At 40.6% G+C, this 27,388-nt stretch overlaps 1 protein-coding gene across 1 annotated transcript in view; it reads left to right on the forward strand.

Moving 5' to 3' along the window:
• Positions 1-27,388, forward strand: part of ARHGAP15 (Rho GTPase activating protein 15) — a 609,009-nt gene that overhangs the window by 549,803 nt on the left and 31,818 nt on the right. The window contains exon 13 of the mRNA XM_059927125.1: positions 352-457. Coding sequence (XP_059783108.1) covers positions 352-457 — 106 coding nt within the window. The remainder of the gene's footprint in view (positions 1-351; positions 458-27,388) is intronic.

Consider the following 27,388-nt stretch of genomic DNA (forward strand, 5'->3'; position numbering starts at 1 on the left):
CAGGTTCCAGAGATTAGGACATGGACATCTTTGGAAGGCCATTATTTACCCTGCCACAACTTGTAAAATAGTAAAGCATTTATGAAAACTGATGTAATACCTGATCTTAATAAGAAGATCATGTCAGGGCCACACTATTGCTGCTTTCATTTTCCCATGATCTAATTCAGAGTCAAAATAAAGAAACTTCATGATACTGATTTCAAGTATACCTATTCCCTTTGGCTGCTAATTAGAACTTTAAGTTGCTCAGACTTAGTCCAGAATTCTCCTAAGAAAATTCCCTCATGCACCTAAGAAATCACATTCTTTTCTAACCTTCCTTTTTAATTTCTTTTTTTTTTTTTTCAGAAAAGCAAGACAATAACACAAGAATTGAAACTATAAAGTCTCTTGTACAAAAACTCCCTCCACCAAATCGTGACACCATGAAAGTCCTTTTTGGACACCTAACTAAGTAAGTTGCAAAGTTTCTGGTTGTTCTGTCATAGTCTCATTTCCTAAATGAGCAATATTTAATTTCAAATCTCTAATACAAGAGTTTCCGAATGCATCGGTCTCAGATTTCCCTCTCTAGCTGATCTACGTCTTCCTGCAGAAGCTGGGGAATGTGCTAGAGGTAGGAAGGGGAACCTACAAAAGGAACTTTTAAAATAATTTCTTTTTTCTGGCTTTTCAACAAGTAGATGGTTGCTGATTGATTGTCAGAACTGTAGCCAGAGCCCTGGGATGGGCTGGGTTTACTTTGTTATTTAGTATAATGGCAAGAGCTTGAAATGATTCAGACATGAGTTCAAAACCTAGCCTCACCACGTACCAAGAGTGATGACCACAAATAAGTTACTTAAACTCTCTGATATCCAGTTCCTTCGTCTGTAAGACATTGATTCAGATTGATAAGGTGCCATCCATGTAAACAGCTAAAAGAAGAGTATTTCTGGCAGAAAAAAAAGACAGTGTAAAGACCCAGAGGCCGCACAGAGCTTGATGTATTTGCAAAGCAGAAAGCAGGCCAGGCGGGCTAGAGCCTAATGGACAAGGGGCTTGGTGGTGGAGCTGAGGTCATAGATGTTGGACCAGTGTAAGATCACATAGGTTCTTGTGGGCCACAGTGAGAGAGTGGAATTCCATTCCAAATACAATGAAGAGCCATAAAGAGTGCTAAATTGAGGGATATACAAGATCACCCTGGCTGACAGGTGGAGAATGATTTGCAAAAGTGAAAGCAGGGAAACCTATACGGAGGAGACCATAGTAGTCCAGGCAAGAAGTAATGATGACTTCAGTGGAGGCCTTAAAGAGGTATTTTGATGATAGGTCAGATTGGATTTGCTGATGGTTGGGGTGCAGTGGGGAAGGGAAAGGAGAAATTAAGTGTGCCTGTTAGGGTTTGGGTTTGGGCAAGTGGAGAAATGGTAGTGCGGCACGGATGGGTAGAACTGGAGGAGGAACGGATTGAATAGGAAAAGCCGACTGGAGAACTTCATTCTGGACACGTTAAGTTTGAAATGACTGTTCCTCATTTGCCTTCTGTTAACACCTTCTTCAGATAATGCAGAGTGCAATACAAGTGATGAGGCTGTAGCTTTCACCATATGCATATAGTAATGTTGAAGCCTGACAGAGTTTCAAATAGATTGGGCAGTTTTGCTTTTGTGAGATTAAATCTCTTTAATCACCCATGCCTTAGGTTGAGTCATTCCTACAGATTATTCAACTAATCCACTACATGATTTTTAATTGTAAATGTAATGTGCGGAATTGCACACACGAAAAATTTAAGCAACTGTCGTACATGTAAGTCAAATTTGTCTACTAGTCACTCTCAGCCTGCTGAGTAGAAGCAACTAACATTTTTGTATCTATCCTTCCAGACCTGTTCCTAAGGACATGCAAACATACCTCTGTGTGGTTGTTTATTGCACTAGAGTATATAATTCTGCACATATTGTTCTTCTACTGTTTTGCAACTCATGGCCAGCTTTCCATTTCATTACACAGACATCTGATTCTTTCTAATGATGGCATAGTATTCCATGGTATGGATAGTCCATAATTCGCTTCACCGGGCACTGTGTTAGGGAACATGCTTCAATCTAATTCATCATATTTGCTTCTTACTTATTTTACTCCCACAGGGGAACCTGTGTCAAATTTCAGAACATCCCTTATTGTTAGAATGCCCCTTTTTGTCACCTCCACATTACTGGCTTCAGTGGGAAACCCAGTGTGGTTAAGTGAAAGGATCTTGGGCTTTAAAGAAATAGAGAGAGAAAGCTAGAGTCAAATTCTTGTTCTATACTTTATACTCCCTTTATGATCTCAAGCACATAAAATCGGATTAAATAATATCAACCGTATCTTGTGGTTATGAGAATTAAATGAGATAATGCATATAAAAAGCCTGGCACAAGGTAAGCATTCCTCAAATGTTAATTCTTTTCCCTTAGGATCCAGACACACCATGAAAGGGGTTTCAAGTTACAAGTAAATACTGGAGTGCTTATCTCAGTAACTTTAACTGGACAAAGTCATAAAACAAATGGAAAAGTGTACTTTTTAATGCTATGCAATACCTAGTCTCAGAGATCTTGAGAAATATCCATTACTCAGTCTCAATTATTCCTTTTTTTTTTTTTTCCAACTGAAAGAACAGCTATAAAATGAAGAAACTGAGAATCAGCTAAATCCTACTCTGAAAAAAACACACACAGACGAGAATCTATCCAATTAAAAACCTTCAAAGGATGAGAATCTTCCACCTTCATGCCAACAATCCCAGTATTAACAATTAGCGCCTGATCATGTTTCTTATATCTAAATTAATTTCCTAATTTTGTTAGAACTTTCAGTCGAGATGGAAATAGATGTTTTTAACTAAGATTTAAGATCAGATGATTATGTCACCTTCACAGCATTCACGTGATAAGATTTTTCATTACAGATGGAGAAAAAAGTGTTATCTGCTAGCCACCCGCCTTTCTTGAGTGGTGTGACCATATTCCACCCTGCAATGATCTATAAACGGGGTTTAATTATGCAGAAGTGTGTGCACATGATTATATCTTGTTAAGCATTTCTTGTTAAGTTTTTGATAAACAGCCAATCGTGGCATGTCATCAAAGCTTGAGAAGGCTAAATAAGAAGATTGTTTAACGAGAATTTAAATGTATTCATCTTTGAAAGAATCATTAGAATGTTTTCCTTAGTCTTGATGCATTTGGTAGTTCTTCAGAAAATCTACCATCAACACTTGTATGTAGTGTTTATTCCAAATTGCTGCAAATATATATATATTTTGAAGTTTGTTTAGTAAGGGTCAGGGAATGTAATGAAGTGCCAAAAATTCCACTTGACCTGCGTTGTACTCTATAGCCAACAGCATAGAGGTCCATTTTTGCAAAGCTCTGAGTTAAACATTCCCTTGAAAGCAGAGCAACTATCAGCTGAGAAAGCTTAATACAGCACAGTTGGGCTAGAAGGTGGATGCAAGTGCTGTCCACAAAAGCCAGAATTTTTAAAGGATTGTGATTATATTAAGCATAAGATTACACAATAGCTGCACAGACTGAATAGTCTCAGAGTCCAGAGTCCTCATTCGCGATCAAACTCAAGGTGAAGTATGTGCTTCTGCTGTGATAGATTGAGACCAGGAATTCAGAATACACTATCATCTCAAAATGCCATCAGCCAGAAACCTTTATTAATAGGCACTTTCACCAATTGACATTACAGTGATAAGCACTAGAAGGTCCTGTGACAGCTCTGAATCATCATATAAATGGCAAGTTCTATCTCTGTTAAAATATAAGTGTCGAATGCATGTTCCTTCAGCCTGCTTCTTTGGAAAGGCAGGCAGGCAAAGTGAAGATGAAGTTAATGGGAAGAAAGACCTAGAAAGATAAGGGTTGCTTGCTGATGGGTAGTGGTTGGAGGTTGAGAGCCAGGCAAAGAGGTTATATAAGAAACAGAGAACCATTGAGACTTTATCTGCTGGACATTTGCATGATGTGCTCTGTGTTTATGAAAGAGTAGTCTGACAATAGAGTGCAGGGTGAACGAGATAGAAGGAGAAAAAAAACCTAAGAGGCCACATGGGAGTTGCAGTTGGTTTGGAGTGATGAACATAAAGTGGAAAGCAATGGTCCAAATCCTGAGACTTTTCAAAGGAAAATTCCATACAATTTTTATTTCTCTCATTTCTTTATCCCCCTTATCCAGTCAGCCATGGGAATAAGTCTGCGGTTTCAGTGCTGAGTAATTGTAAAAATAGTTCCTCTGGTAGCTAGTTAAAAAGCAAAAGGAGACAGTGTTTAGAAGGGTGCACTTTTTTCTCTGTTTTGAAATGCAGACGTGGGCAAGAGGAAGATGAAGATGAGGGTATAGAAGACTAATGAAATAGAGTAAACCCCATTTTGTCAGGTGTGAATTGAATCAAGCCCTCTAGATCTGCTGGTGGGGTATTCCAACCAGCATGGTATGAAGCCATATATGTAATATAGCTCAAGAATGAAAACCTTTCCAATCTTCATGCCTTTTGAGCCAATCATCTTAATTGCTAGGACCCTATCCTAAGTAATGCTGGGGGATGAGGGCAGTTTATGCAGAGAAAATCTTACTATTTTCACTGGTGGAAACTTGGAAACAACCTAAGTGTTCAGTGATAGGGGAAGGTTATATAGAACATGGTACATCACATCAGCTTCATAAAATGTGGTTCATAGCTAATTGTTTTTTTAATTAGGGAAATGCTTGTATTAAGTTAAATAAAGTCAGGGTTACAATATTTTATATACTTAAAGAGAGTATAAGTATAAATATGTGGGAAAGTTGTGCATCTAGAAAAGACTGTAAAGCTATTTGCTGAGATATTAATACTTCTTTCTTACTGTTGTTGAACAATGAAAGTTGTTTTTTTCTTTGTGTGTTTCTTTTTCTCTCCTAACAATGGGATAGAAAGAGACATTGAGGTTAAGAGAACTGGTAAAGAGAACAGGCTTTGGAGTTAGGCAGAATTGAATGTGAGCCTTGGCCCTGCCACTTACTGGGCATGTAACTTAGAACTGACCTAACTCTAAGCTTCCCTCTCACCTGCAAAACAGGGATCATAATAGAACCTATTTCTGTGGTGAGGAGTAAAGGAATAATCCTTTTAAAGAGTCTAGCACAGTACCTAGCACATAGTTGGTTCTAGTAAAGCATCAGACATCAACATGTATTATTTTTATAGTGAGAGAAATATAAAATTATTTCTAATGAAATAAATACAGGAAGAATTGCAGAGGCTGGGTTGCCAAATTTCCTGGCTTCCAGAAAATTCTTTACCCCACCACAGAACCTTTTGCCAAAACCTGAGTTTCTGTACTGGCCTGACTCAGCCAGTTTCCCCTAGTCCCAGTGAGGCTGTTTTCACATGTTTGACAAACCACGTGACGCCTCCATGTGTTGGCCAGTCCCTGTGTGAATTCCCCTGCCCAATTCTGTACAGTCACCAACTCTCCATCAACCTGATCTGAATCTTGTCCCGTGTTCTCAAATCCAACTATATTTCACCTTCAAAGTTGTAGCTTGCTGATAAGAAAGTCTGGTCCGCTTGACTTCTAGGCAGGCCTGGGAACACGGGAGAAGGACACAGGTCCTCCTCTGCTTCCTGTCTGGAGCCTCCCATCACAGCAGTTTCCTAGGGACAGACAGTTCTCTCCTTGTTGTCTAACTTATCAGAATGGTTCTCGCAGTGAGAATTTCCTACCAGGCAGAACAGCACACTGGCCACGTGGAAGCCTGGTAAGTGAGATAATTTGGAGCTGGTAGAGCCTTACCCTATGCCTCAAATCCCCAGTGTAAACACTCCTAGAATTTTATCAGCTACATATCCACCTAGAATGGACGCTGACCTTTTCAAGTTCTAGAATTCCTATTGCCGTTCCTATAAGTAAGCTGTCCTAGCTATTGCTGAAGTCTTTTCTCACATTTTTATTTTCGGGATAAAAGTAATGCATGAGAATTACAGAAAACTTAGAAGATAAATACAAAAATATTTTTCCCCCAGCTAAATTGAACTTGTTATCCAGATTTACTTTGTGGCATGCATTTTGGAAGCCAAAACAATCTCAGATGTTTGATGGTGGGTGGGGGGAGGATATAAAAGAACATTCAATTCCCACGTAGGTATATATTGTCCAGAGAAAGTCACAATGTCTTAGAAATGGGTGGCTTTTAGAGGTGACATAAAATAATGTCATTCATTGATTTTCAAAAATAGCCTTGGAAGAATATATTTGCTGCAGATTTTAGATGCAAATAAACATTCTTATAGGAGACGTGCACTTTGTAAAATAGGCTGAAAGGAGAGCATTGACTCTAAGAAAATCGTCCAGCTGTTCATAGAATTCCAAGGTGAATAGACAAGTCTCATGGAAGCATGCCAGTTGAATGCCTCATTGAAAGGCGAAACTGTTGAGCTGTGGCTATTTTGTGAGAGTAAACCGATATTTAAAGCTTCTCTGTGGTCTTCATGGATGTTAAATAAATACTCTACAAAAGCATGTCAGAGGCAACTCAAACGATGATGACTTAGAAATATAGGGGTTGTATGAGGAAACAGTGGTGAGGAAATAATTCATCCACTCTGTCTTTAAAATGGCATTGTGAGCATTTCTGATATTTTGGGGGGAGGCGGGTGAGACATGGCCAGAGATGGACGGGAAAGCCCATGAACCCTCACCCTTCTCTCTGGTCAAGGGCAATGGCTGGTGAGGCTCTGCCTCCCGTCAGGCCTCTGAAGGCTCAGCTCTGGTGTGCTTTGGAGCAGGCTGTGTTTTTCTGTGCTGCCTTCTGGCATTCCACCCTTTTTCTGTACACTTTGGTCTCTCACCCAGCCACAATACCTGATATCCAATGACTTGCAGGCCATGGGTGTTTTTACTGGAAAATAAAGAACCTTAGCAAATTGTTATTCTCCCTTTTTCTCTTTCTTTTTTCTTTTTTTTTTTTTTTTCCCTGAGAAACAGGGGTTGCAAGTTGTTTGAAATAAGCCAGAAGCCTAATAGCTCCTTTGCTTGTGTATTTGAAATGGCACCCTAATCACTTTGAAGAGCTAATGTACTTCCTATGGGCCTGAAATTTCTCAACTGGACTCCCGTGGCAGAATTTGGCCTGTAGTTAAGAAAATTAATTACTCTGATAGTGAGGATGAAGCAATAGTTCCCAACTCCCTGTAGTAATCATTAAAATGTCATCTACTTAGGAGACATCTTGGCATGGGATTTATAAGGTTTGTGAGCTGGGGACTAAGTTCAATGGTCCTTCCAGTGGTGGATCCTTGTTCTAGAGGAAGGCTTTGGGAGATAAGGTTTTTTAAGATGGGAGTGAAATTACTTTAGATCTTTTGATTTAACATTTGAATGTTAACAGTTAACCACTGAATAATAAAAAACAAAACAAAACTTAAAATGGCTACTGACCATTTATCACTGTCTTCTCTGTTGTTAGTGGTGGCTCACCTTATGGGGGTATTTCCCTCATAAGAGGTAAATTTTTTAATTTGCCTCACCCTTCTCCACTGTGAATCTTGGCCTTTCACCTAATGGAAAGAACCAGGCATTTGGAATCAGAAGACATAGGCTCAAGTCCCAACCTCAGCCCTTAGAAACTGTACAACATTAGGAAAACCTTTAATGCCTCTATCCCTCCCTTTTGCTTACATGTGAAATGGGTCAAATAAATTCACACTTATGAAAATATTTGTTAACTGTGAAGCCCTATCCACCCATTCCTTTAGGAAGTCTTAAATGAGTGCCTGCTGTACTCCAGGCACTGGACCAGATCAGAGGTTGGCAACCTATGGCCATGGGCCGCATCCAGCCTGCTGCCTACTTTTATCAACAAAGTTTTATTGGGAAACACACACGCACACCTATATGTTTATGTATTGCCAATGGCTGCTTTCATGCTACAGTGGCAAGAATTAAATAGCTGTAACAAGTTGCACAAGGCCAAAAATATTTACTATCCAGCCCTTTACAGAAACAGTTTACTGACCTTTCACCTAGATGCCAGAGGCATAAAAAGGATTCCTACCCTCACTTATCCTATAGTTTCCCAGGGTAGATAAATTAATAAACAATTATAATAAATGTGGCGCGATATCACAAGACACTACGAGAGCACCAAGCAGGAGCTGAAATTTAGCCTAGAGAAACCAAAGAATGCCTCCCAGAGGAGAAGACGCGGCTATCTTTAAGGAGGTCAGTTTGGCAGACACAGGCCTGCTACAGGCAGAGGGAAGACTGTGTGTAAAGAGGCAGGAAGAAGGAGAACTACAGTGTGGTAAAGACTTGCTGACTCCTCTGGAACGATGAATTAGGAAACATGAAAGAGGTGACAGGACATAAGCCCAGAATGTAGTAAACTAGAGCTAAATTGTGATGAACATCATATGCTTTGCTTAAGGAGTTTGAAATTCATTCTGTAGACGTTAGGTAAATCACTGAAGGGTCTGAAGCAGGCAGATGAGGTGATGTGATTTGTGTTTATAAGGAGGGCAACGCTAGAGATAGTGGAACCAGTTAAGAGGCTGGTGTAATGTCTTAAGTCAGAGATCCCATAGTAAGGGAGTGTGGGGTGGGGGAAAGGAATGGATACAAGAGGCATGGAGGAGGTCGATTCAATAGAACACCCTCACTGAGTGCATGTAAGAGGTTAAGAGGAAGGAAGATTCCAAGATGGCACCCAGGTTTTGAACTAGCTGAATGGTGATACCCTTAACTCAAACAGAGCAAAAGGAGAAAATTGGAGACATAAAAGAAGTTGAAATTTTTTGGACATGATGTGATTTGGTCATTGTTTATATTCCATTAGAGAATAAGAAACATATGTTGGGAATGCAGGAAAGTTGACTGGAATCTAGGTATGAATTTGGGAGTCATCAGTTTAAAGATGGCCTTGGGGTGAGGTCATGAATAAACCCAAGGGAAGGTGTGAACCTAGAAGAGAGTTGAGGACAGACTCCTGAGGGTGTCCCCATTGAAGAAGTGGCCAGAGGAAGAGATACTGGGAAAGGGGTCTGAGACTAGCATGCCTGGTAATAGAAAACTTGGTGAGAGCAGAGGTATTATATTTTGTGGTTAAAACTATTGCTTCCACAAAAGAGACCTAGAAAATTCTTATGGTAATGGGACATTGAGCAGAATTTCTAGTGATGATGATCTCCTATTCTAACATTCATCCTTTGGCTCGTGAAAAGCCATAGGAATGAATATGTAGCAATCCAGAAGAAAAAAAATGTGGTCTTTAGTATAGTCAGGTCCTGGAAACATTGATAAAGATGGAAATTATGACCTGGTCCCTTCTACCATTAGTGCATGGGCTCCAGGAGGGCAGGAATTTGTATCATTTTGATTCTTGCTATATCCCCAGAGCCTACTACAGTGTTCCACACGTTATAGATACTCAATGATCTTTGCTGAACAAATGGAATCACATGAACTCATTGAAGAGAAGATGAACATCTAATAGCCATTGGTGGTTCCAATTAAGATCAACTTCTTAAGCTTGTAATCTTGGAAACTTGATATACTTCAGACTAGCACTAGGGAATATTCCATTTTGAGGTTATTGTTAAGTAAATTGTTTTTCTCAAGTTTCTCTCTCCTCACCTGATATTTATCTTTCCATCGTGATGAAGAGAAGAGCAGTTTTAATTGTAAAAGAGGCAATATTATCACTAAGACTGCAAGTTAGGAGGCCTGGAGTATAATGATGAATGGGTGCTAAGGGAAGCTGACCTTGCTGAGTGAGTGGTCAGGGAATCTGTGACCACACACCAGTGTTGGAGCGCTTTAGATCAATTAGTGCAGCCCAGGGTGGGATTGCCAGTTCTTCTGATTTCTTGATCATCTTGGATTTGTAACAGATCTTGGAATTTCAAAACTTAGTTCTATATCTTCTGTGAGTACTCTCACTACTAAATTAAAGAATCTCTATCACTCCTGTCTCCTCCTATCATATCAGCCATCCTCCCTGTCCATCTTTTGTTCCAGATCCAATATGGACTTCCTACTACCTTGAATTATTTAGCATCAGGTCAAGGAAAAAAATTATGATTACAAAAACTTGACCTGTGCTATTAAGTGTATAAAGAAATTTGGTTCTCCTGTTTTATGGAGCAGAGACACATAACTTCAAAGTGGAAGGGGGAAAAAAATCAACCAGACCTCAAGTCACCTGATTTCCAGCCCGCTAGACCACACTCTGCTTCCGTGCCAACACCAATACTCGATTGTTTCCAGAGAAGAAAGAGGGAGAATGACAGGCCAACTGTGATAGAGGCACAGGCCCATCGCTTGAATAACTTTTTGAATTGAACATCAGCTATAATCCCAGTCTTTTAAATAAAATAACCTAATTAGTTAGTATAGTGACATATTTAAATAAGGGGTTTCTTGGTGTCTGTCCTTCTGTCTCTGTCTGTCTGTCTCTCTCTCTCTCCCTCTAACACATTGCTTTCTACCTAAAAAGCACTGGGAAAAGTTTTATTTTTAGGGGTCCTTTATAAAAACAAGTTCCATGACCATATTTATTAATGCTTCTGTGTGTCTGTGTGTGTGTGTGTGTGTGTGTGTGTAGAAAGAACACATTTTTTAAAAGGCAGTGATGGTGCTATCTTTTACCACCTTCTTTCTCCTCCTTAAATGGAAAGCACTGAACCCAGATGCCCAACCACGGAAGATATTCTTCCAGAAGCAGCATCTGGCTTCCTGGCAAGCCCTTCAGGCGAGTTGTTTGGGGAGCTTTGCAGTTGTCTCTTGGTGTGTCACGTGGATCAGATACCGTGGCCCCTCTGGCTGGCATGTCCAGACAGTTGCCAGTTCCTTTCGGTTCACCTTTAATTCTGAGAACTAGTTCCCTCATTTTCATTTCTTATTGGACTTATTTTTCTCCCCACTGTCCATAAGAATTCCAGGACAAGACTAATTTCTCACTGCTGTCTGCCTGTCAACTTCCTCTCCAGGCCTCTGTCTTTTGAACCCGAGTGAAATCCTCCGCCATTTAGCCCTACATTAAAATAGGTTACTTTTAATAGTGTTTCTTAGCCACTCCTTGTCAGCCTAGCTCCTTGTAATCTGTGGGGTTGTTCCCTGAAAAGAAAACAAAACATTCCATCAGAGTAATTTATTCTGGTCGGTACACAAGATATGAAAGTATTCCTGGCATTTGTGTATTATTTAGTTAAATCATACTGGCTCCCCGCATCCTCGTCACACCACGAACAAAAGAGCATCTCAGGACTGGAAAAGAGGAGGCGACACGGCAGCATTTACAAATAGCTCCCGCTTCAGGACACCAGCATTTTTAACGTAGCTTTCTTTTTTTTTTTTCTTTTACCTGTTAATGTAAATATATCGTTTTACTTGTGAAGGATTCTGTGGGGTTTTTTACAGATAATTGTTAAGAACACAGAATCTGATGGTAGCCCACGCACAAGGAAGCCGTGACAAGGTGCTGACAGGTCCGGCTGCAGCACCCAGAACGCAGAGGAGAAAGAAGAAATTAGAGCTGCAGGGTGACATCCAGGAATAGTTCGCATGGGGTAGCTGCACATTTCCACGTTGCTGGGGGGTTTTGCCTCATGCAGGAAAAAGTGCAGATTGTATATGAGATTTCAGATCCCAAGACTGTATTGGCTGAGCTGAGAAAAGACTGGGCTTTAGTAATGGACAGAAGGAAATCTCAGCCATAGGTAATAATTAGCCTGTGGCTAGTGGCAGACTCAACCCACACTTGACTTTGAAGAGGTACGCAGCTAAAACCACGGGCTTACCTGGAATGAGAGCCTCTGGGGGACAAGGAAATGAATTTAGGGGCTGTTTGGATCAGGACATTGGGAAAATCTTTGAAATCGTCTACAAGACAGTAGAGCTCGAATTGAAGATTAGGATTTTTAAACCTTTTTTAATCTCTGCCTCAGTGACATTTTCTGATCTATAATTTTTCCTCAGGTTAATTTGTTAATGTGTACAAAGGAAGTTGGAAATACATTCAGAACTTAGAAGCTTTATACTAAATATTGCCCTTTGTACAGAGATTACTTTTTCTCACTTCTAGTAATTTCTTCTCTGTGTCATACATGCTTTTGTCAGACTCTTTTCGCTGACATTTTCCCCTTTCTTTTTTCTGCCTTTTCTCCCAATATCATCCTCCTCCTCAAATTCTTCCTCCTGCCCCTCTCTCTGAGAACTCTTTTCACCTTCAAAGCATTGCCAAATACGTCATCCATCTCCCCATTTATTCTTTATACAAATAACAGATCAAGTGCCTCTCACGTGATAGACACTGAGCTGGAAATAAGGATAATTTTACCAGGAAAACAATCAGTTCCTAGCATCTGGGAACTGTATTCAGTTATGTTATCAATCTTTCTGCCCTTATCTGGGAATGTTCACTTCCCTCAGTCTGACTTTCACTCCCAACTTTCTGGTTCTAGCCCTGCCCCTCCTCTCCTCACAGGGATATGCAAACCAGCCTATCCGTTATAGGCATTCGGTTAGTCCATTGATGTGATTCAGGAAGCCCCTGATCTTCTTTTCTTTCCCACTTTCAAAGAGACAAGTAGAACACTTTGGGGCAGGGCCATAGCAAGGAGCAGGAAAGTCATGGGTGCTGGCACCCGGAGAACTAAAAGCATTTTCTTTCCTACCCTCCATGAACTGCCAGTCAACATATACCTCTTAATAAATATTTTTCCCTTTGTCAGTGAGTTCACTCATTCATTCATTCATGAATTCATTTAGCGCATAGTGTTTGGGCTATGAAAAGGTAAAAGAAATTACCCCTGCTCTAAAGGAATTTTTATCTAATTAATTTGTGTCTCTGAGCTTAGACATCAAAACAGGATAAATGTCCTCACATAGTGAAAAGACATGCAGAGTGTGATACTTTACACATGCGAAGTGTGATACTTTACCTAAATCTGATTTTTTTTCCCATTTGAACACTTTTTGAGCAATCATTTTACATCCCAGAAAAATTCCACCCTCAAATGCATGTCCTCTTTGATTAGAGCACAGCTCTGTCCTCTTGGCTCCCTGCTCACCCACCTTTTTTCCACTTGCTTTCATTTCCAGCTGCCATTCCAGAGCTGCAAGTGCTCCCTTGGTACTGACCTTTGATTCATCAGAAAGGGACTCCGTTCACTCTCCCAGGGCCACATTTCCTGTTTAGGGTCAAACATTCCCCCACAGAGATAGTGAGGTATTTTATGGCTGGTTTACATGTCCAGCTGTATTTTTCTAACTAGTGGGACAGGAGAAATAAAATGCACGTCCCATTCTCCTTGACCTCACTCTCCATTCATATCACACTGAAAATAACCAATTCCTAGGGTGCCAGGCTCTTAAAGTAATTCATACTTCCCTGGCAATCACAGGCATTTACCTTTCATCTTGGCAGAGGAAGGCCTGTTTTATCCACCCCTCATCACATTCTTGCCATTCTGTGCTTGAGTTTCCCCTCCAACACCCTACAATAGGCTAGGTAGGCTAAGAAGCAGGTGGCTGCATAGAGAAAGTAAAGAAAGGTTCACTGTCACATTCTAGTAATTTCTGATCCCAAAGCACTTTTATCCAAGAAACGGTGATTTAGAAGAAAACAGGCATGAGGTTGTGTGTGGGCTGGTGGCCGCGGAGATAGCGGGACTGGGGAGGGAGATAGCCAGAGAGAGACGTTTTGTTCATCATGAATGCAGTCACCTGAAAAACACCAGCTAATTAGCAGTCTGTAGCCACACAACACAGCAGTTTAGTACAAGAAGTGAACAATACTTTACTTAATTGAAACTACAGAGCAGACTTAGGTAGGCTGAATGCAATTATGCAGATTGGAAGTCAGCCAGGATATTGAGGTTAACAACCCCTTCTCTCACAAAAAGCACCGCGGGAGCATCAGTGACCACAAGTGGTAAAAGCCGTCATCCTGGGGCCCATCCCGAAGGCCTCACCTCTCACAACCTAGGCTCCATCAGAAGGGCTTAATGGTGTCCACTAACTGGCTGGAAGAAAGAGTGCCCTCTGTCTGTGCAGGTGTGCCTGTGCCTCGTGCTGTGTGACTAATTCAGCCTTCTCAGGGAGCAAGCTTTGAAGAGGTAGAGTGGAGGGGGATTGAAATGATGGAGGACATCCAGGGGGGGTCCAGTGGAGGACAGTGGGAGCTGTGAGAGCTCCTCCATCTGCTAGTCTTGCGGCCAACACGACGGCTGCCTGACCGTTGCAGAAAGTTCTAGCTCAGGATTTCTCAACCTTTAAGCTGCTTATCAGTTAAATCACCTAGAGATCCTGTTAAAAATGTAGATTCTGATTCAAGAGGTCTGCAACGGGGCCTGAGACTTTGCATTGAGAACAAGCTCCCAGGTGCTGCTGTCCGGGAACCAAACTTTTAGAAGTCAGTTCTTGCAGGGAAGAGGGCAGAGGCTGGACAAAGAGAAAGAGGACTTTAAAATGAGACATAACACCCAGAATAATCAGGCTCACTTTCATTTGTCCTAGGAACTAAAAGAAGCAGAAACGTGGAGAGTTCAAAATAGTAACGAATCCAATCCACTCCTAAAACTCACTCCTAAAATGGCTTCTACCATTAGAGGATGGGGAGAGGCACAGAATTTGGCCCCTGAACATGTTTCATGAATGAGATGCCCACTCTGAACAGTGTAGCATTTTCCACTCACTGGTTGGTGCTGTAGCAGAGACACACCAGCCAGCAGTGGTCTGGGATGACCTCCCGAGAACGAAAACTGTCTGTCTTTCAAGGTGAGTCAAGAGAAGACAAGATGGCAGAATGCAGACCCTCAAAGCTTGACCAATGGACAGTGAAGGGAGTAATAATCTTCCTGCAAAGCCTTGTAAAATAAAATCAGAGTTGCTGAAAAACATCAAAGAATGGGCCATTTTAAGCTTATATTATGCAAACAGTTTATTGCTGTGTGCTGTGGAGGCTTCCATGCTAAAGTCTGCATGTACTATTAAAGACTTAATTGTTGGGTGGATTATTGATTATATTCTTTATCTAGTTATTTCCCAAGTGCTTTTTATACTAATATCTACATATTTTGTGACTTCTTAATGATAGAATTCACTTTAGATGTATGGAAACACACACACACAAACACACACACACACACACAAACACATACATGCTTAAAAGCAAGACCCAATTAATCCCTGGTGAAAGCAGTATGGGTTCCTACATTTAGACATGCTGTAAACACGCTTTAAACTAGATAAGGCTGGAGTTTAGATATACATTTATCCTAATATGTAGCTCATCAGTATAGCTACAAAAATCTTATTACTTGCCATCATTCAAAATATATCATTTGAAATGTTCAGCTATCTAAAGCCAGCACAGTAAAGCATACACACACACACACACACACACACAAGAAACAGAAGAATATAAGCATCAATCAGTGAAACAACAGTAGCTATGGAGTGCCTACTCTGTGTTCCATACCACACTGGGGAGGGTTGGGAAGATAAAAGAAGTATAAAGTTCTGCCATTGCAGAGATACTTATCTAAAAGGGGGCAAAGCACTTAGGAAAAAGAGTAGAGGATAATAAACTGTTAAACAGTATGTATGGGAAGAAGTAGACTAAAATAGTTAAGTCTGCAATGAAAAGTGGACCTTAAGTTAGGCTTTGAAACACAAGTGGGATTTGGCAAGAAATGAGATGTTCTGTGGGTCCACTTGAGAAAAGCCAAAGGAAGCCAGGATGTGACAGGGAGCAAAGGAGGAGGAGGGACCTGAGTGCAGGGAGAGACCAGGTCATGGGTAGGGCCTGGCCGGAAAGTTGGAATCTGAGTCTTAGATAATAGGGGCCCAAGGCAGGTTATTGAGCAGTTGAAGAATAGAAGTTTTGCTTTTGTTTCTGTTTTAAGTATCTCAATTTATTGACGGATCAAATGTGAAATGGATTTGGGGAGGGAGGCTTGGAGTAAGGCTAAGGAGCAGTTTAGTCCTGTGTTGGCTGAGGAGCTCAGTGGGAAGAGGGGAATTTCTAGAGATACTTTAAAGTGAGTCAATAGTATTTGCTGATAGGTTTGATATGATGGATAAATCACTGGAAAGAGTTTGAGACAATGCCAGGATGTCCAATTTGTAGACAAAGAAGAGTGGAGATGTCACCTATAGAAACTGGGTTATCGATGGACTTTAAGAACCAAGTATGTGACAGGCACTGTTCTAGGAACTTAGGATCATCAGTAAACTTTACAGAAGTCACCTTTGCCCTCACAAAGTTTACATAATAAGCATAATACACATAATATAAATAAATCAAACAAATAAACATAATAAGCAAGGAAATGCTATAGCATATTAGAAGATAATGGCTGCTAAGGAACTAGAAAAAAGGGGGCAGAGTGAGGAGGGTCAAGGGTGCTGCCAGGGTCCTGAGTCCAGTGGTTTTCAGTCATTGGGGAAGAACTCATTACAAAGGGGAGATTTGAGAAAAGACTTGAGGGAGGGGAGGGAGTTAGCGAGGTGGATTTGCCCGGAGTCAAAGCATTCCAGAGATGTGTAGAGAACATCTAGCATCTTGGTGTCTTCAAGCTACAGCAAAGCAAGGAGGCCAGTGTGGCTTGAGCAGAGGGAGGGTGGGGAGAGGAAGAGGAGAGGAGTCACCTAGTTGACAAGGCCACATCACACAGGGCCTTCCAAGACCATTATAAGGACCTGGTCTAGACACTATAAAACTCTTAGAGGAAAACATTGGCAGAACACTCTATGACATAAATCACAGCAAGATCCTTTTTGACCCACCTCCTAGAGAAATGGAAATAAAAACAGAAATAAACAAATGGGACCTAATGAAACTTAGAAGCTTTTGCACAGCAAAGGAAACCATAAACAAGATGAAAAGACAGCCCTCAGAATGGGAGAAATTATTTGCAAACGAATCAACTGACAAAGGATTAATCTCCAAAATATACAAACAGCTCATGCAGCTCAATATCAAAAAAACAAACAACCCAATCCAAAAATGGGCAGAAGACCTAAATAGACATTTCTCCAAAGAAGATATACAGATTGCCAACAAACGCATGAAAGGATGCCCAACATCACCAATCATTAGACAAATGCAAATCAAAACTACAATGAGGTGTCACCTCACACCGGTGAGAATGGCCATCATCAAAAAATCTACAAACAATAAATGCTGGAGAGGGTGTGGAGAGAAGGGACCCCTCTTGCACTGTTGGTGGGAATGTAAATTGATACAGCCACTATGGAGAACAGTATGGAGGTTCCTTAAAAAACCAAAAATAGAACTACCATATGATACAGCAATCCCACTACTGGGCATATACCCTGAGAAAATCATAATTCAAAAAGAGTCATGTACCACAATGTTCACTGCAGCACTATTTACAAGAGCCAGGACATGGAAGCAACCTAAGTGTCCGTCGACAGATGAATGGATAAAGATGTGGCACATATATACAATAGAATATTACTCAGCCATAAAAAGAAACGAAATTGAGTTATTTGTTGTGAGGTGGATGGACCTAGAGTCTGACATACAGAGTGAAGTAAGTCAGAAAGAGAAAAACAAATACCGTATGCTAACACATATATATGGAATCTAAAAAAAAAATGGTTCTGAAGAACCTGGGGGCAGGACAGGAATAAAGACCCAGACGTACAGAATAGACTTAAGGACACGGGGAGAGGGAAGGGTAAGCTGGGACGAGGTGAGAGAGTGACATGGACATATATACACTACCAAATGTAAAATAGATAACTAGTGGGAAGCAGCTGCATAGCACAGGGAGATCAGCTCGATGCTTTGTGACCACCTAGAGGGGTGGGATAGGGAGGGTGGGAGGGAGACGCAAGAGGGAGGGGATATGGGGATATATGTATACGCATAGCTGATTCACTTTGTTATACAGCAGAAACTAACACAACATTGTAAAGCAATTATACTCCAATAAAGATGTTAAAAATAAAAAAATAAGGACCTGGTCTTTGCTCTCAGTTAAAAGAAAGAGGGAGCCAGTTGTAGAGTTTGGAGCAGGACTGACATGAACTGATTTCAGTTTTAAAAGAATCACTGTGTTGAGAATACATTCTAGGAGAACAAGAAAACCAGCTGGAAAACTAACTTATCCGGTTACCAATCTAATTAGAAAGAGTTATTTGTGGGTGGAAAGTTCTTCATGCATTTGCCTCTGATAGGTTGAAGGAATCTAAAGAACTGGATTCCAGCCCCCAGCTTGGGTATAAGTTTCCCAAATAACTTTAGGCCTGTTGCTTCACTTCTCAGCTGCTGCTTTATTGTCTTTAGCATGGGAATAATGCTTAACTTTATCTGCCTTTTAGTGTGTGTTTGTGTGTGTGTTTGTGCACACCCCAAATCTAAGGAGATAAAGAAAGTAAAAGCCAAGACTACATACTGTTATTAGAGTTTGACACAATTGGAAATTCAAGCAGAGTCCAGTACGGACACTTGATCTTGTGCTGAATCCTAGTGAGAGTGGAGATAGCCCTGGATTCAGAATCAGAAAACCTGAGTTTGGACCCTGAGTCACTAACTCCTTAACCCTTTCGCCTTGGATAAAACAGCTTCCTCAGTTTCCTCTTCTGTGTTAGAGGAGATTACGATATGATACCTCAAAGGACTTAATCCAGAGTCACAGGTGAATAAAAATCCCGTTACAAACTGTAAAGCACCAAAGAGATGAAGCCCCCCAAAGCTCCTATTGCAACTGTAGACAGCTCTACTCAGCCTGTTAAAAAATCTTAATTAATCCTTCCATATAGGTAGTTGTTAATTTTAACTCCTTGAGGGCAGAAATAATTTCTTCCTTTAGTGCCCCATGTAACCAGCACAGGGTAGAGCAACAGGAGGTACTTAGCAAGTCATTTTAGCAAGTGGGTAAGTAAAGGTATGATATTAAAGGAGGAAATGTAGATTTGGGAATCAGTTGTTTTTAGAGTAAATATTCCAAACCATGAGAGTGGATACATTCACCGAGAGAGTTCAGAGCCTGAAGAGGCAGGATGGAGCTAAACACCACAATGGGGACCAGCACAGTAAAAATCACTAACCAGCAAAGGGAAACAACCTAGAAAGTAAACAGATAATTCGGAATCATCAGCATGATAAAAACCTGAAGAGCATCATCAACTAGTATAACTTATTATAAGTAACTTCCACTCAAAAAGGATCCAAACAAATTTCAATTAGCCATCATTTCACCAGTCTGAAATCCCTAATGACGACCCACTTATCTAGTAACCACACTCCAGCACAGAGATAACTGAAGTTCCTTCACGATTCAAAAGTTCCGTGTGAATTATCGAAGGATGATAAGGCAGTGTCCATTGTAATTTTAATATTAATTGTGTTGTTTGAGTCCTGCTAATCCACATATGATAATATAATGTAAGTGTTTTTTTACCAGAGCATTTGCTTAATCAGAGCCTTATACTCCCCAGGCCTTCTAAGTAAAGGAAGTTTACTGGGAATGAAGGAAAGGGGCACATAAAACCATTTTCCTAGTCTGTTTGTTAAGTACATACTTAGCAAGCCATCTTGCAACATACCTAGCCAATAATTTACATCTCCTCTCTAGAGCCCTCTTTTTTGTGTCTTCTTAACTGACATTTTGGAATTCACCTGAAAACACCAATGATTTGCCAAGACAAAACTTGGCCTGTGGAGAAGACACCATATTCCACACCAATCTGGAGAAAACAGCATACTCAGTTCCTGTATTCACTATGATCGTAATATTTATTTTAATCATTATCACAATTTGAGGATTATAACTTGCTCCTAAGAAAACTGGCCTCCAAGCAGTAAAGAGTTAAAACCAGAAAGTTCACCCCCTGGGCCCTTTGCTCCATCTCCTTATTTCAATCCCTCCTTGCCTGTGATACCACAAAATGAATAATGCCTTAGACATAGTTTTTGCAATGCTAATATTTGAACAGTAAAAGATACCTTAAGACCTTCATCAAGATTTTTTAAGGCCTCGTTTAATGTCAGTGTCAAGGTTCTGTGAGGAATAATTAATATAACAAAGCAAGGTCTATGTGCCCATCGATTGCCAGGGGATTTATGCAGGTAACTCATTAATGCTGCAGGGGTTTCTGCATGTAAATCCCGAAGCCTTGATGGGGAAATGGGACCCAATGATTTTCCCCCTATAAAAAACACAAACAATGACAAGTATAAAAGCAGATAACCTGAATATCTATACAAACAGCTATATGGCTTGTAAAAGTTTTCCATTTACATCCTGTCACCTCTTCTTTTCACATGTATAAAAGATGGGACAATTATTTCAACAAACCGACCCATATAAATCAATGCAGTTTTGCTGTGGGAAGACTGGGTGTTTAAGGCATTTAATATTTCAGCATCACCAGATTATCACCAGGATCCATTTCACTTTGCGGTCAAGTGCATGATTAGCGCTGTGACAGGATATTGGCCATTTTCGTAGGAAGATCTGCAAATCCTAGTAAACAAATACCAGTTGGAAAAATTAAGAACAAGTCTGTGGACTGGAATGCACCCTACTTGTAATGGGAACAAAAAGCTGGCAATCAAATCTAAAGAAAAAAGCTAAATCACAGCAGAATGACCTACTTTAAGGCATTTGCCAAAGAGGCAGTGTTTTTAGACAGCTCTTCTGAAGTAGCGTCTTTCTGTCTATGCCATCTGCAGATTTATTACTGCCTGAGAAAAACAACCAAAAAAAAAAAAAAAAAAGCTCTATTTGAATGATACTAGGAGCCTGGTCTATAGGAAAGATTCCAGTATTGTGGGCACCACACCCACACCTACTGATGTGGTCCAAGGTTTTGCTTTAGAGGCACCTAATTAAGAAACCCTGACTCATTTACATGGAGACGTTTGATCTAAATTACACTCCAAACCGCACCAAATTGGGAGCATCTGTGAATGTGAAATGTTTGTTCCCTGTGACGGCTAGAACAGGGCCAGCTCTGGACGGCACATGTTCAAGTGACGAAAAATATTTCACATGTAACGTACTTCTGAGACCCACTTTTCCACTAATAATTCATACTGATGCTAACCAGTATCTGTACTTCCACAATTATTTCAGGCTGTGAAAAATTATGTCACTTTTTTTTTCCTACAGCTAGAAAGAGGTAGAAGACCACCTACTTTGTTTGTTGTCATTGATAAAAGGCCTTAAGTGCAGCCAATAGCAAAAAGGCAAAGCTGTATGGTGCAGAGGCTGGTCATTACATATATCTCTTAACCGGGGGGTCCAGAAATGCAGAGCGGCAATCTAAAAGGATACATCTCAAGGATGACCCCCTCTCATCACTGGCTTAACTTCTCTAGTTTTCCACTTGGCTTGCTGGTTCTCAGTAAAGGTTTGCTTCTCAACTCCTCTGAGGCTGTGTTTGTGTCCAGAAGACACAGCCCATAAAAGTGAGACTACTGATAGATTAAAAGTCACATTATATGCAATTAAAGGGCATTCAGATACAGTCCATGTCATTTCCATCCTGTAAAATGTCTGAGAAAGTTTAAAAAAATTTTTTTAAATGTTCTGCCATTGGATGCTAAGAACAGTACTTAGCACATAATACTCATGAAAGAGTGCCGTATATCAAACACAATCAACAAACAGTGTTTTATAGGTGCAGTCAGCCCTGCACTCTGGCACCTGGTGAGCACTTTACCTTATTAGGCTATGTATCACCTATGTTTCAACTGGAGTCCAAGGAATAAGAAAGAAACTTAAAAAAAAATTCCAGATTCTTTTGTCTAAGAAGATACTAATACATTGATCTGATGTCCCGTTTTTTTTGCAGTAGCTAGAATGAGATTTGAATATATTGATAGTTTCAGCAGCAGAACCCAGGGAGCCCAGTTAATAACTTATGCATGGGTATATAGATATACTTCAGACAGAGGTAAGGTTTTCAGCTCTCATGTTGGTAATACTTAGAGGGATCGAATGAAAGGGGCTGTTCCCCCAGAGTCTTTGTTGTGGGCATGCATTGTGACAGTATGGAGCCAGAGTTCTTCTGGTTGTCTACACAGCCTGGATTCAATAAACTGTTATATATGCATATTATGACAATGTGGTCAAGGAAACCAGATTTTTTTACTCTACCTTCGAGTGCCTATAGAGCCTAAATCTGGTGTTTATTTTTCTTGTCCCCCTTCAATATGTTAACATATTCATAATTTAATACAGGTTATGTTCATTTTATAATTAAAGTTATGGACTTAGTTGAGAAAGCACTCAGACTATACTGTATGGAAAACATTTATCTTGTTCTATATCTATCTGGTTCAGTGTGAATCCTAAATGTAGATAATCCCAGACTATCTTAGTTTGCTAGGGCTGCCATAACAAGATACCACAGACTAGGCAGCTTAAACAACAGAAATTTCTTTTCTCACAATTATGGATGCTGGAAGTCTGAGGTCAAGGTGTCAGCAGGTTTGCCTTCTTCTGAGGCCTCTCTCCTTGGATTGCAGATGGCTGTCTTCTGATTGTGTCCTTACATGGTCTTTCCTCTGTGTGTATGCATCCCTGGCGTCTCTCTGTCCCAGTTTCTTCTACTTATAAAGACATCAGTCATGTTGGATAAAGGCCCATCCCAACAGTCTCATTTCAACTTAATTACCAAAAGCCCTATCTCCAAATTCAGTCACATTATTAGGTACTGGGAGTTAGGGCTTCCACATATGAATTGGGGTGTATGGGGGGGGCAGAGAGGAGGGGACATAATTCAGCCCATAACGTAGTCCAAGACAATATCCATATCCATGCTGCTGACATGCCCCTTGCCAAATGTGTATTTATTTGAGACCAAAACTAAAACTAAAGTTAATATTTTAAAAATCTATGGTATGGGCTTCCCTGGTGGCGCAGTGTTAAGAATCCGCCTGCCAATGTAGGGGACACGGGTTCGAGCCCTGGTCCGGGAAGATCCCACGTGCCGCGGAGCAACTAAGCCCACGAGTCACAACTACTGAAGCCCTTGTGCCACAACTACTGAAGCCCGCGCGCCTAGGGCCTGTGCTCTGCAACGAGAGAAGCCACCGCAATGAGAAGCCTGCTCACCACAACTAGAGAAAGCCCGCACACAGCAACGAAGACCCAACACAGCCAAAAATAAATATAAATATATTTAAAATAATAATAATAAATAAATAAAATCTGTGGTATTTTTCCAGTATGATTCTCAGTCACTTCTTCCATCAGTAAGGAACAAGGATGACTTTCTAAGGTTTAGGGGAACAAGCAGCAGCGTGACTCTTCTTACACCTTCTTGCTAGACTGGAAGGAAGCAGTTACCGAGTACAGTAAGTGTTACCACAGTGCCCGCCTGAACTCCACCCCGCCTTCAGGGACCCCTGGTCTGGAGGCATAAGTGCCTCCGCCTCCATTACTGCCGCCCTCCATTAGGAAAAGATAATGCAAGAGATATCACTTTCACAATAAAACATTGCACTTACACCACACCTTTCAACTCAGCATTTCCAAATGCTTTAAAAATCATTATTATTTTTATTATTTATTTGTGGAATCCCAGCAGTCTACTCAGCACTGGGAAGTGCAGTCAAAGCCACAGAGCTATGGTCTCAGTTACACAGCCTTAAACTGACGCTCAAGTTTCCCCCTTGATGTGCCAGTAAAAAACCTGAAGGTGGATGTTTGTATGTGTGTGCATATTTAGGGAAAAAAAAGAGAGAGAGAGAAAGGAAACTTATCTGTTACCCTGCCACTTATATAGCTGAAGAAATTTAGAAACGAGCCGTTCAACAGCATTGCTCTAATAAACTAAGAACCACACCAAGAAAAAAGCAAGAAAGCAAACACATAGTTTTGGACCTAAAATTCAGAAAATGGAAATGAATTGCCCTAATCAAGGACAACTACAATAACACTTTTAAAGGGTTATTAAGCAATGCAGGAAATAGAAATCAATCATGCTCTGCATATTGTTCACTGGTCATTATTTCCTAGGTCAAATCTGCTTGACATTCAATTTAATACAGTCTTTCATCAAGTTGAAAGGCCCTGGAGAAACTTTCACTGGCCACCCACATTTTCCAACAGGGCTGTTGCCTGATCCACCTCATTTTTGTTTTCTGACTTTTTACTGTTATTTCATAGTCTGCCTTCTCCTACTGAAACAACTCTTCTGCTTTACGTGCCTTCCAAGATGGTGAATATATGCTGTCCATTCCTGTAATGCTAGAACCTGGTCCAGTGGCTGGCACATAGTAGGTGCTCAATAAATGTGAGATAAATGAACAACAAATTTTCATAGCACTCTGCAAAGCAGTCTAAAAGTGTGTTTGACACATCCTGTTTCATCAATAAAGTTATAAGCTAAGACAGATCACAACAAAGAAGAGATAGTCCAGACGCAGAGTAAAAAATCTAATGAAATAAGGATTTAGATTGCTTTAAATCAGAGTGACCAAATGCATTTGTAGAAAGTATATGTTGAAAGTTATCTTGACTGGTCTTGAATTTAGCCAGCAAAAGGTTTTCTGAAATAAGTATGAGTTCAGGAATTTTTGTTGTAATGGGAGGGAGAAATCATAAACTGGGAAGTGTTCTAGAATGTGGAGTGGGGCCTCTGAGGAAGCCTGAAGGTAAAAATAGGGGTCAGTAATTGGACTTAAAATATCAGAAGAGGCAAGAGTCAGGGAGGTAGAGGAACGTCAGATTACTAGGAGTATTCTAATGAAAGGCTTTCCAAGAAGATAAACACCCCCAGGTATAGAGAACTTCTTTAAGGAGATTGTTGTACCATAAGAATGTCATTAGTAACATGATTGGGGATACACCAAGGTAGGAATTCAGACAATAAGGGCTGCCACAATGCAGCCAAAGTGAGGAGACACATGGGAAGTGAATCACAAAAGGGCATTTCCTGTGCTTAGAGAAAAGTATGCAATATTTGTCTTTCACCATCTCAAATCAGTAATGCAGAAAGACTATATACCCTTCTGTATTGGGCTATTTTGAGGCTTAAGTATCCCCAGCCCCTCAGAGGAAAGACGCTGCAAAGCAGAGGAAAATATGGGGCATCTTCCAAAAGTGAGCGAATTAAGCCACTGGAAGGGGGCTGGCCTCATCTCGAAACCCACCAAAGAACAGTAGAACAGCTAGAAACAAGTTCAAAAGTGCTTGACGACCCGAAATTAAAACAACAACAAAGTTCAAATTGTGGCTTGGCTCAAGCTGCTTTATTATATTTTGTATTTAGATTTCATACGTTTATATTCCAAAATGTGATGTCTCTTTAAAAATGTAACTGTTGAGCTTAATATCAGGAAGTAGTAAAGTGGCTTCACAGAGAGACACATATGGAAGGTTTTTGTTTTGGGGGGTGGGGAAAGGAGTTGATTTTGTCTTTAGTTCTGTGGAATTTCAGTCCAGTCAACACCTAGGCCACTCCTTGAAAAAAAAAAAAAAAAAAAAAAGAGGAAGAAGAAGAAGACCTTTTTAAAAATTTAAATGACTCAACATGCAGAGGATTTCTTGCAGACATCTGGAAGTTTAAACAGAGGCATCCAAAAGGCAAGTCGAGGTACAGCAGCAATAGCAGGCATCTGACCTTTATTCTCATTTTCAAGAGTGAAATGGCTTATAGGTTTTTGAGGTGTCAGTGCCAGAAGGGAAGCTGGCCAAGGCTCTTATTTCAAAGATGAGCAAACCTGTACTTTCCCAGGTCATCTAGCCGGTTTGCAGGTCCTATAACCCAGGCTGACTTTAGTGGTAAAAGGAAAATGGAAATAAGCTATGTCGAAGGCACTTGAGCTCCAACTGGCTAATTATTCTAGATGGTTCTTACAGTTAAAGTTCTTAGATTTTCAATTTCTAATGAAGGTAATTTCATCACAGAGGTCCCTTTTCTATAAAATTGTCAGTACTTTCTCACTGTCTTAGCTCTACCTGGAATTCTGACCATTGCTTCCGTGAACGAATGTGTCACTTCATCAGATGAATGAATTTTCTCATCAGCTCCACCCGTACCTCCTGCATCCCCCTCTGCAAGGCTTGGCCCACACTCTTCTGCTCCTTCCCAGGCTCCTGTCTATGCTCTCTGCTCTTCCCAGATGCTACCACTTCTTTGAAGCATCTGGCTCAGTGTCCAGCTATATTCAGATTTCCTTGATCACTGATCTGACCCCATCTGAGGAGCTCTTTCCCTACTCAACTCATAACCCTTCTTATGAATAGCCATGTAGGGGAGCTTGACACGTACATACAGCATAGTGAATGTAGAGCAGAAGCTATTCTTATTCTTTTCTGATTCTTGGCAGAATACCTAGCATGAAGAGACATAGTTTATTGAGCATTAGCCAGGTGTCCCATACTCTCCTGAATATTTAAAAATACATCCTCTCAATTCAGCAACCATGTAAAGGAGGTATTACCCTCCATTTATGTGGCCAAAAATCTAGCATCCAGAGGACGTGTTTTTCTTAGACCACCCAACTAAAAAGTAGTGGGGTCAGTATTTGAATGCAAGTTTTTCTGAATCCAAAGCTAACTTCTATGCAAAACTGCTTCTCTCCTCAGAGTAACCTGCACATAAAAGTCACTAAATATTTGTATGAATGGACAAGTTAATATGGGAACTGTTCCCTGCTCCAATCTGACTTGAAAACAAAAAAGAAATTCAGAATCTTTGGTGCCTCTGAACAGACATGGTCACATAGACAGCACAAGGAAAGCAGAAATGTTCTCAGAAGTTGACAGTTAAGATGATCACTGGCAGACTACCTGGAAGTGATATGACTCACAGGGAATGACAAGCCTCGAGTCAAACTTGGCAAGCATTTGTAACTTTACGGCATGCACCTTAAATATTCTACTAACCCCTTATTTTCCCTTTGCCCTTATTTTCTCACTCATTTTATACGTATTTTAACCTTTTATATGTAATGTGTTGTTGTTTTTTTTAATTTATTTTTGGCTGTGTTGGGTCTTCGTTTCTGTGCAAGGACTTTCTCTAGTTGCGGCAAGCGGGGGCTACTCTTCATCGCGGTGCGCGGGCTTCTTCAGTATCGCGGCCTCTCTGGTTGCGGAGCACAGGCTCCAAACGCGCAGGCTCAGTAGTTGTGGCTCACGGGCCTAGTCGCTCCGCGGCATGTGGGATCTTCCCAGACCAGGGCTCGAACCCGTGTCCCCTGCATTAGCAGGCAGATTCTCAACCACTGCGCCACCAGGGAAGCCCTGTGATGTATTTTTATACAGTAAAATACATTTATTTTATAAGGTGGAAGTATAAATCAGTTTAATACATAATGAAAATGAAATTAATTAACAAAATAAAATTGGTGCTCCAATTTACAGAACAAGTTC

This window comes from Balaenoptera ricei, chromosome 7, assembly GCF_028023285.1.
Source record: "Balaenoptera ricei isolate mBalRic1 chromosome 7, mBalRic1.hap2, whole genome shotgun sequence".
NCBI lineage: Eukaryota > Metazoa > Chordata > Mammalia > Artiodactyla > Balaenopteridae > Balaenoptera > Balaenoptera ricei.